The sequence below is a fragment of the Hydra viridissima genome, unplaced genomic scaffold (assembly GCF_058129835.1).
Source record: "Hydra viridissima isolate aposymbiotic clone 2 unplaced genomic scaffold, HvirCarnegie_v1 scaffold_8, whole genome shotgun sequence".
In the NCBI taxonomy this organism is placed as follows: domain Eukaryota; kingdom Metazoa; phylum Cnidaria; class Hydrozoa; order Anthoathecata; family Hydridae; genus Hydra; species Hydra viridissima.
Genome location: NW_028324307.1, coordinates 10800678 through 10812701, shown reverse-complemented (window position 1 = coordinate 10812701; position 12024 = coordinate 10800678). Strand labels below are relative to the sequence as shown.

At 27.3% G+C, this 12024-nt stretch overlaps 1 protein-coding gene across 5 annotated transcripts in view; it reads right to left on the bottom strand.

Moving 5' to 3' along the window:
- The window catches only part of LOC145186646 (RNA-binding protein 41-like), a 34408-nt gene that overhangs the window by 13048 nt on the left and 9336 nt on the right, over positions 1-12024 (bottom strand). For 4 of the 5 annotated variants that reach the window (XM_090094936.1, XM_090094937.1, XM_090094935.1 and 1 more), the window contains exon 4: positions 7546-7832. In XM_090094936.1, coding sequence (XP_089951062.1) covers positions 7546-7832 — 287 coding nt within the window. Of the gene's footprint in view, positions 1-7545; positions 7833-11265; positions 11418-12024 lie in introns of those variants that run through there. The other variant, XM_090094938.1, reaches the window with a different exon arrangement.

Below are 12024 nucleotides of genomic sequence, written 5' to 3'. Positions count from 1 at the left end.
TGAAAAAGTCAATGAAAGAATTGAATTAGAGCTTAAAAGAACAAATTCAGTTGTTTATCTTTCTTGAATATTTGTGCTAAGCATGCATCACTGGTGATTTAGTACTGTTTAGTGGTGATTGAGTGACAATCACTATTGATTGCCAATCAATCACCACTATTGCCGCAAATATATGGTATAGTTTTACATAAAATTCAAACATTTAGATGAGATTTTGTCAGTGATGATTTAATGCACATTTAATGATGATTTTTTCATGTGATCAATAACACAAAATTTGAGTTAAATATGGCAGAAAACAAGTGCAAGAACTATATGAAAAATTAGTGAGAGATTATAAAAGTTTTAAAAAATTATTTAATCCTAACAAGAAAGAGGTTAGTGTTGAAAATGATACTGACTCCATTTCATTTGTGTCTTGTGTACTACTATCGAGAATAAGAGCAATTTTTAATCAAACAACCACTAAAAAAAGACTGGTCTTTTAAGAAAGAAATACAGAAAAGAAAGTACCATAAAAGTGCCTAACTTTGTACAACAGTAATTTTTAAACAGGCAACAAGTAAAAATAGACTGGACTAGGTTAATTTTATTGAAGAAATATGGATATTGAAGAACCATAAAAGTGCCTAACTTTGCACAATTTTTGGCAACTTTGCACAACAATATGTTGTGCAAATGCAAATCACTTTAGAATCTGACGGTTTGTTCGAGTGTCAATACAACACTCATTTTAAATAGTTTTATAAACACGATTTCTGGCAACATGATTTGCTTTGTCTAAATATAAAAACAGAAAACCAAAATTATTTCTTGCAACTTTTATCTGTGCAGCAGATTAGAATTGAACTTAAAAGTGAATAAACTGCTTAAAGTGTTTATTATAGTATTGGTTTGAAGTATAGGAAGTGTTAAACCTATTGTTGATTAAAAAAAAAAAAAAAAAAGATTTAATATTCTTATAAATAAAGTACTTTTTTGGCAGAAATTGGAGTAACTTTGCACAATACACAAAGTCGGTGCCAAACATAAAAAAAATCACGAGCAAATGTTTAAAAAGAATTTCTAACAGAATATATTCAACATCTTACCAAAAACCATACAAAACGTCCCACCAGGCAACATATACAGCTATGCACAAAAGTTTAAGCAAGATGGCAATTTTAATAAAACTTTTCAGGGTTTTTTTCAACTAAAAAAATCAGGAAAATGAATTTAATTAATTTTTTTTATTTTTAAAAGAACAACCAATTAGCTATACAATTAACATTAATAAGATAAGATAGTTTGAAAAAATGATTAAAAAAAATAAAATAATTATAAAATCATAAAATGAGTTACATAAAAGTTTAATTGAGTTAAGTTTCAGAACATAAAAAATAAAATAAAAATACAAATTTTATATTTGGCTTGATAGCAAAGAAGAAATCATCTCTGCATTGATTCAACCAATTTCATGCAAATGTCATGTGGCACTTTTAACCAATACTCATTCAGAAGTTACTTCAAATGCTCAATTGATTGAATTTGATGGTTTACCAATTTAGTGTCTACTGTAGACCAAATATTTTCTTTCGGGTTAATATTTGGTGATATAGGGCACCAAGGCAACAAATTGCTCCTTTTTTTTGTTAAACCAGTGTGTTATACTATGTGCTGTGTGTGCTGAAGTCCTGTCTGGCTGGAAGATGCATTGTTTGCTTCTGCCATACAATTAACTTATCGATGGAATCTAACGTGTCTCAAGTATGTTTTTGTGGGTATATTTGTTGATACAGCCATTATACAGCTTACAAATACCAAGGCCTTTGTGGGAAAAACATCCCCATATGCTTACTAAGCCTCCATCACCTTGTCATCTTACTTCTAAATAGTGCTCACAATAATTCTCAGTTGCAAATCTTTTAACATATATTCTTCCTTTACGGTTCACAACCTGAAAATTTGACTCATTGCTCCAAATCACTTTTGCCCAATCTTCAACTGCTCAATGCAAACATTCTTTGCACCATTTTCGTCTTTTGCATTGATTCATAATTGACAGGATAGGCTTTCTTATTAAAATCTAAGACCCAATACATTTTTTCGCTAATGTTCTTCTAACAAGTTCTCCGCTTACATTTCAATTAGAAAAGGATTGGTTGAATATTTAAGCTAGCTTTTTGTTGCTGAACCTAGAATTTTTCTACTGGTTCTGAATATGCTACTTTTGTTGCGGTCACTAAGCTTTGGTGGTCTTCCAGAACAAGGCAAGCCAACATTGTAACTGTCAGCTCCCAAGTTTCATGGTTTTTTGCATACAAAATTCAGAAACATCCATAAGTTTAGTAACTTCAACGTTGTTATGAGTCTTTGATTTGACCAGTCCAATAATTTGCCATTTGGTGCTCTCTGACACTAAATTTCTACCCTTTTGCAAGCGAGTTGAAATTTAAATGTCGCAGTTATTCTTTTGATTATTTAAGATTCACAAGTACTCACTATATTTATCATTTAAAGCGGTAATTAAGTACATTATTTAGTTATGAAGTGTGAAAAATGTAAATTTCAACAACTTGATTAAACTTTTATGTCATTAGTAAAATACATCATCTAACGTTATATTAGTTTTACGGAAGTAGTGTAGTATGTGTGAACATTTGTTTTGTCTATTTTATCAATACAAACATAAATAGCAAAAAACAAAAAAGATTAACTTAAAAATCTAAATCCAATAAATTTTAATGTTAGAAAAACTGGCACATTGTTATGAAAAACTCTACCTTGATCAAACTTTTGTGCAAAGTTGTACAACTATGATGAAACAAATCTAACTGATCACCTGACCATGGCTCAAAAAAATGCTTGGTAAAAGAGGCAGTAAATACCCATACAAATAAAAGAAGTACTTCCAAGACTGTGGTCAACTTAGTGTGAAGGAGATCCTAAAGCAGCCAGATATCTCTTTGGTTTGATACAGCAGCTTTTGATGAGTAGTTTTTTTCTATAGTTTTACCTCCTTTAAAAAAGAAGTTAGAAGTTAAAGTTCTGTTAGTCAATAACATCCTCTCACATCTTTCCAAACTTTATTGAAGGCTGTGAAGAAAATGAAATAGTGCCCAAATAAGATTTTTAATGAGCTTTTGAACTCTTTTAACTTTGATTTTATATTTAAAAAAGGAAGTCTTTCATTCCTTTTGTTCAAGTTTACCCGCATACAAAGGAACTTTTTTGTGTTTTTTGTGTATTTAATAAGATTGTGTTCAATATTCTTTCATCATAATAAGTTATTTTTTTTATTAAGCAAAATAGTACAAAACTAATCTTTTGTTTTTGATTAAACTAGCCTTAGAATTATTAGTCCTTCAAAATGTAAGAAAAAAAGAGGGTACTTTGCACCAATCCCATAATAAAGCTATTATAATTTTGATAATGTTGTGCAAAGTTACCCAGTTCCCTGGGTAACTTTGCAATTTTTTTAATAACCTTGAAAAACTACTTCTTAATTTGTAAAAATTAATTTAATTAAAAAAGAATTTAGATATCCTAAATAAATAATTTGCAAGTTTATATCCGTAAAATAGAAGTTTAAACCAGATTTTTATAGATAAAAATTAGAAATAAGGCTAATTTGGTGCAAAATAAGACACTTTTAAGGTATGTTTAAATTATTCAAATTTTATTTCCAGCATGAAAAATTTGATGAAAATTTTAAAAAATTTAAAGAGAGAATTAGAAGAGGTTAAGCAAAACTAAAAAGACTTTTTCAGGATTTTAACATACAGAGTCAGATGTTGGTAAAAAATTAGTCCTGATTACTATTGACAATGCTGAAGATTTAGGAAAATTAGAAACTTAATTGAAAGCAGAAATCTACATTTTCAGCTGGTAAGTTATGTCACCAATCAGTTCATTCATTCATTCTTGTTTTTGTGTTTAACTGTCCAAAACACACTCACAAGTATATTTCATTAACTTTGGTGAAAAAAACTGAGAAATATACAAAACACCTTTTTTTTAGTTTTTTGATAGTTTCTTGAACAATGATCCTCTATTTATCATATTGTATCCAATAGTGGGACTAAAACATTTATAGTAATAAGGGTATAGAAAATTTAAGTGATAAGTGCGAGGGACCAGTGGCTGATACAGAGTTACAAACTATTTTTATCAGCCAGTTTTTTTATTTAATTTTTTTTTTTTAACATCAAAAATCTTTTTAATCTTTTGGAAAACTAGTTTAATTTTAAGACATTTTTTGGAAGTCATTTTCAAACACACATACACCATTCTTATCAACATTATTTAATTACTATGAATTTTGCACTGCTGCAAGTGTGACAGGAGGTATGTGATGCATTTATATATCACACTCAATGTTCACTAATCAGTTGATAGAGTATTTAACCAAATATTAAAAAGTAAACGCTATTCAAAGTGATGGATCTGGGAATTCCCAGTGGGGGTTTCAATTCCTAAAAAAAAGTAGTTATAAATTTCACTAACTTTTCAAAGCATCAATTTCTCATCTCTGTAGCTATTTTAATTGCTATTTTCAAGTTACTTTGCTATTCTGATGTTTTAGATAATCTGGTGGAGAGATTATTCATTTCCTTATCCCCCTAGATCTATCAGTGGTTAATATGACTATTCTAAAGTTATGATAAGAAACTATTACTACAGGTGGCAGGTTAAGCTGTGGGAACCACCTAAAAAAAACTATATACGAGGCATTGAATAAACTAATTACAAAAGATGTTGTCTCAAAATATAATATCAAAGGCACTTCTCAGAAGTGCAATTTTTGTATGGAGTTCAAAAATATTTATGGAGCCATTATAGGTATAAACAAAGTAAATATTTTAATAAAATATTTTAACAAATGTGACTGACTCATGTTTCAAATAAAAAAAGATACTTCAATTACACATTTTTGAGGTTCAGTGCTATTTTTAGAGACATCAGGAGTCTTTTTTTTTTATTTTCAATTCAAAAATCAAATTCTATTACATATAATATTGTTATGCTTCTATTATATATTATATTCACTTCTATTATATATGACTTTTGTTTATTGGTGTATGATGCATTCACTACAGATATGTTTGACACCTAGATATTTTTTATTAGTGATTGACAGTAGTAATAAAAATCATCACTATATTAATGATTCCATATAAGTGAAGACTTTATTAGAAATTGTTATAAAGCAAGGTATATAGAAAACCAGTGAATAAGTACTCAATCACCACTAACAGTAAGTGTTGAATCATTAACAAATCACTAGTGAACTGGTGTTAAATCAATGGTGATTATCACTGCATATTCACTATTGACAAGTCACCACTCAATCACTGATGATCAAAAGTTTACAGATAAATATATATATAAAATGTATTTCCCTAACAATTCAAAACATTTAGTTCAATTATTCTCTGATACCCAGTGAATAAGTAATCAATCACCACTAACAATAAGTGTTGAATTACTACTAAATTACCAATTACCATTACTACTAAATTACCAGTGACGTGTGCAAATGGTGATGAACAACAAATGCAGAAAACTTTATAAACTTAAAAAGGGATACTCCCCTTGCGGTAAATGGAGAGCTAAAATAGCCAAGTTGTATTCAATGATTTTTAAGTTCCATTTTTACTATTCAAACTTTATTACTTTTACTTTAAAATGTACTTTTAATTAGATCAGATGGAAAACCTTTTTTTGAGCAGCGCCAGTCCCCCTTTTTAAGTTAATTTTACCTAAATCTTATCACTTATGTTCTTCATACTTAAAAAACTTATGTTTTGTTTGTTTTACTATTATCTTCTATCTGTTTATTCTCATAACTGCAACTACCACCAGAGCTGTGGCTAATATCATTAGCATTTTTAAGTACTGTAAAAAATTATTTTTTATACAAACTATATTATTGCAAATTCTATGAAAAAATTTTTTGGAATCATAAAAAGCAAAATGAGTACAGGAAATTTGATTGGTAGATCAACTTTTTGTTAATCTACAGGGGGAAATCCTTTACAAGTAACCATTGGTGCACCAGAAAATAAACCAAAGAGTACTTTTATTTAGCAAGTTAAGTCCAAAATAGTCAAGTAACTACAAATTGTACTGGAACTATCAAAAAAAAAAAAAAAAAAAAAAGAGATGGTTGCTGCTCAATTTAAGGATTGGGAAGTAAACTTTTCAAAGATTCTAATACTTTTGGTCGCCTTCTGAATCAGAATATTACATTTAAATGTGAATTTACTGATAGTACCAAATAATTTTATGAGACTTCTTATATGTTCAAAAGACATAAGATTTTGTACTAGAATTAATAAATTTTTAAGATTTAGATCAAACTTCACCTTTTATCAGAATTTGATTGGATGGTGGATGTTCATTTTTTAAAGTCATCATTAGTATTTTGAATGTTAAGAGAAAAATGATTTATTTTTGTTCTTGAACACTGGTGTACCATGGTCACAATTTCTAGCTAATGTTGATATTCCTGAATCAACTTGTAATTAAAGACATAAAAATATTGATTAAATGTACTGTAAATATCTAGAGAACAATTCAGTAAACTTTTTGTTTAGATGGCCAGGGTTTGAAGATTGGCTACAATCTATCAATGTTATTCAATTAGGCTACCAGGGAAGAGAAAAACAACTCAAACAAAATATTAGAAGACTTGGATTCTCTTGAAACAAAAACTTTAGAAACATTTACATTTTTAATTCTAATTTTCAGTAATTAAAAAATTTTTAAAATGTAAAAATTTTTGGTTTTTATAGCAAATTACAACCTGGCTTCAAAGAAGCAATAACCTATCTAAAGAATTTGTTTTTTTCAGCGCAAGGGGCTGCAATTAAATTAAAAAATAAATACAACATGGAAAATCTATGTTCAACTGTGTCATATACTACCGTATGTTGAACATCATAATCAAGGATTGGGTAACTTTGATAAACAAAGTGGAGAAAGTATTCATGGAAAGTATAAACTAACATAGCCAAGGTTATAAAAGGAACTACCAGCCATTGTTGAATTTTGAGAAAAAAAGAATTTGATTTTGTTTTTATAAGTTTGATTTTTTATTTATCTTAAAACATTTAATGTTATAAATGTAAATTAAATAAAATTAAAAAAAAAGACTATAAATAAAAAAAGAAGAAAGAAATGTCCCCAAGTTCTTAAATGGGTCTAGGCCCTCAAAAAAATTTACACCATAGCCCTGTTTTCAACCCTCAAATTTTGTGCAGATTTAAGAAATATATTTTTCTAGACCTACAAAGTAAATACTCTTAAATTCAGAAGGTTTCGTTTGAGTGCTACAATTTTGAACCAGGCAATCTTTTCAGCCTACAGTGATTTTTTTATTAAATCTTTTCAGCCTACAGTGATTTTTTTATCAAAAAACAATTTTTTTGGACTTAATAAATCATTTTTCATCATTATTTTATATTAGGTCTTTTCTTAAAAAGAAAATATAACTCCTTTATTATCTTAAAGAAATAGGTTTTGTAGAAACAAAAATAAATTACTATGTTAGATAAAACACACCTTGGTTGGTGAACCTGCTTTATAGTTTTGAAATCTCTTCATTGACAAAATACTTGTTAAATCAATTTGATTTTGTTTAATAATGTTCTCTGGTATTTGAATTGCTCTTTGATTGATATGTGCAAGCATTGGTCCAATAAAACTTTCATATTCATTTGCTGATTTAAAATTACTTTCTAACCCACTTACTTTATTCTCTGAAACATCTTTAGATGTTGATTCATAATCTTTTGATGTTAAGCCATAATCTTTTAAAGTTGATGTTATAGGGTCATTTATTGGGTAGACTAAAAAAAAAAACTGAAGCAACCATTAAATTCAAAAAACTTTTAAAACTCATATTAAAAGCAAATAAATACTTGCAAAATTAGAACATTTTTTTATATGAAAAAAAATCCCTTGAATGGTTTTTACTTAAGTGCAATATTTTATTTCAAAAAAATGTTATAGTTTTATAGCAACTGCACTGTTATCTTTATGTTCATTATCATTTGCTAAAGTAGTACCAAGTCTTTGGCTAAGTTTTAGCTATGAGAGCTTCAAAAAAATATTCTTGTTTTATTGTTTACCAAGTGATGAAGATCTTGGAAAGTTTTATTTTTGTAAAGAGGGCTTGTTTAAACAACTTTTGGTAAACTTCCGTTTAAAGAATTATCATAGTAAGAGTCTTTCTCATTTTAAAGCTTTACTGATTTATAAAAAAGTTTTCTCAAAAAGATATTTTAAGAATTTTCATCATCTGCATTGAACTTTAAGTTTTTCTAAGAATTTAACTACAATTTAGTAAGTTTTTTGTGTATTTTATAACTACTTTAAACAATAAATCAACTGCCAATGTGAATATGTCAAGGAAATATCAAAACATGGCATTAAACTTACAGATTATTACTGTAATTGTTTACACTTGTGAATTTTTTCCAAGTACTTCTTGAGCTTTTAACTATATGTGTTTTTTAATTGAATAGAAAAACAGGCAGCTATTTTATCTATTTAAAAAGTATAAACACATTGATCATACAGTTTTTAAATTTGGGTAAGGGCTTTTGTTTCTATTATGTTTTGCTGTTTAATTAAGAGTTTGGTTAGGATGTGAAAAGTTAATTTACATAATATAGAAATAAAATGCTATCACAAAACGTAAACTTTTAGAGGAGTATGCTATGGCAAACTGTTTTGAATTTGATGTTAAGCTTAAAGCAGCAGGTAAACAATTTTTAAATACAATAGTTTATCCTTGTATCATCTTGTATAATAGTTTTTATGGGTGATTATTGTTTAATAATAATTTGTTATTATTACAATCTCAAATTTTTACAGCAGACATAATTTACAAAGTGTAACACAGAAATCATAGGGTCAAAACTGAAGTAAATTAAGTTAAAAATTGTTGATTGTATGATCTGCCCTATGAAGGGCACATCATACAACCATTGTAGACTCAATCAACTGACCATTTAACAATGTTAGTATTTCTAAATTTCCAAATAATGCAATAGACACTTGGATTTATTTAATACCACAAAGTTAAAATTAATACTTAATGCTTACCTATCTTTATATTCCTTTTTATTTATAGAATAAACCAATCTCTAAATGCAAAAATTTAGTGATGTACTGTGATGCAGAGTTTGAAACCTGAGATGAGGAGAGATCTGAAAAGTAGGTGACAAGAGACAAAAATTTTCTCTTCAAATTAATAATTATATGAGCAATAAATCTGAAAGGAATTTTTTGCATAAACTAAATTATATTTGTATTTGCATGATTAATGATAAAGCACAATCAGAAATCACATGGCCTAAAGTGAGGAGAGTGAGTTACTGGTATTAAAACATCTGATAGTGGGTACTGTTGCTAACAACTTTACGAAAATTTTTCATAATACATTTCAAATGTAACACATGTAAATGTAGTAGCTTTATGAAATTATATTTTGAAAATATTTCTAACAGAATTTCTTATGATCTAGAGTTATGGTAATTATTATTTTTTTATAGTACAGCTCAATGAAATAAAGTAAATATAGAGTAAAATCAGCGCAAGCCAATAGCCGAACAATAAAAACTAAATAACATTTTTTTTTTTTTGGCATCTAATAAACTTTACTTCTTTTAGTTGCAGATGGTATAATCTGTTCATTACCCTCAGCTTCTTCTTTTTCAGCAGGATTGTACAATGGCATTGAGAGTTTTTGGTTGCTTTTACTTTTGGTTGTTTTGGCTGCTTTTATTTTTTAGTTTCTTTTTCAGCTAGCTTGAGTTGCTCTGCTTCTTCTTCTTTTTTTTTGGAGATGATCAATAATATCAAGTTCTGTAATACTTTGGCCAACAATTTTTTGGAAGCAATTTTTGGAAGCAATTTTTTGGCCACCAATTCTTGGAATACTAGATTGCCTATATTTCATTACATGAGACTGACTTTTGTCTTAGAAAAAATTTTTCATTTCATATTTCTAAAAAAAGAACTTCATACTCTTATGTAGTGCTTTAAACTTGTTAAAGTTCAAAGCTATGTACTTGGTAAAGTAGAAGCTGTGGCTATTCAGAATATAGATTAATTAAATAATTCAGCAGTCAGTTTTATCAGAAAAGATTTGAATTTCATTTTTTCTCATTTTATATTAAATTTTTTATCTTAAACCCAAAAACATTATACCATCAGAATTGAAATTAAATTTTCTACAAGATAGTGTAGAAAATTTAATTTCAATCCTGATGGTAAAATGTTTTTGGGTTTCAATTTTGATGGTATAATGTGATTTTTTTTAACTGATTTTTTTACACAAAAACGTTTTTTGGTCCTTGGAAAATTGAGAATCAAAAATAAAATCAAAAATTCAGTACTAAATTTTTTAGTTTTATTTTTGTTTTATTTTTGTTTTATTTTTATTTCATTTTTAATTTCACAATTTTATGGTTTTACACTTTCTGCAACTTTAACTAAATGATAAATTTGCAATCTCATTGAAGGCTTGATAATCACAGTAATACAACAACTACATTTTTGGCTTCAAGAAAATGTTCCCATTTTTTATAGGTATATTATTAAAAGTTCACAACAAACTTTTTGTTGAGGGTTTTTTGGTAATTTGATTGACAATAAAATTGTGGCAAAGATACTTAACAAGGTGTCTAAACTTTCTTATTAAACAGTTTACTATGTCAAATCAGTTTTTGCATTAAAGCACACTGTAATAACTTTTATTGTACTAATTTAATACTCGTCAACTGATTTGCATTTATGTTATGTGTTAAAAGAAAAATATCAAAAAAACTGTTATGAAGCATTTTTTAGTTCTTATCAACAGTTTTAGGACAGAAACTGTATCAGCCTAAGAGATAAAAAAAACTGAAAAAAAAGTTACATTCATCAAGAGCTTTAAAAATTATTTCTGAAAAACATTTAAGCATATCACTCTTAGATTATATTTCTGGTTACAATCATATGAATGCAAATGTTTCTACACACAATTCTGAAGTATATAACGTCTATAATGTTTGTAATTCTGATTGTGTTGCTTTTAAGTTAGAATATAAAAAAAATTCTTGTAAGCAATGCCAAAAAAAACAAACTTGTATCAGAACATTTATTGAAATTTAATGTTACTACAGAGTATGAGTATCTATTTTAGTTAGATAATGGAGGGTTAAAATAGTCAACTAACTTCTTGCTCTTCAAGCAAGAAGTTAGACTTTTAAAAGAAGTTTTTTCAAATTTTTTTTATCTTTGATATCTTCACAAAATGAATCCAAAATTTTGTTGATAAAAAAACATAAACAGTCCTAATTTCTTTACTAACATTGATAAAGGCATTTTTCTTGAGATGATTGATAGTGTCTGCTGTTTTGGTAAATACAATTGCAAATGGTTATCTAAATAATTATTGCAAAAGAGCTATTAGTTAACAAAGTATGTAAAAAAAGCATAAAAAATCTTGCAAATGTGTCACAGAAACTGGCAACATTTCTTACATAATTGTTTTAGACCTTTTTAACTGAAATATATCTAAATTTAAAAATATTTTAAAAATTAGTATAATAATGAAAACATTGGTATATTAATTTTTTCTTTTTTTGTTTTAAGATATAATAGTTTTTGAATGAGGAAAACTGTGTTTTATTAAGCTGTAGAAAACTTATAAAGTTAATTTTTAAAAAATAAATGGTGGATTGTCATTGATATAATCAAAATTTTTCATTATTGAGTGCAGTAACTGAGTGTAAACTCTATCTTGAAATAAGTTAAAAAGGGAAAACTAAAGGTTTAAAAAACTTTTAAAAAACATGATATATCAATTCACTTATATCTTGATGTCTCATTCTGTATAGTCAGATCTTGTAATTTAGAAGCCCTTGGAAGAATCTTTATAAATATTTTCTAAATTTACTTAGTCTAACATAATATTGTAGTTTTTAGTATTTTTCAATTTATAGCATTCTATTTTTAGTGATAGACTTTAAATTGTATGAATCTTAGTGA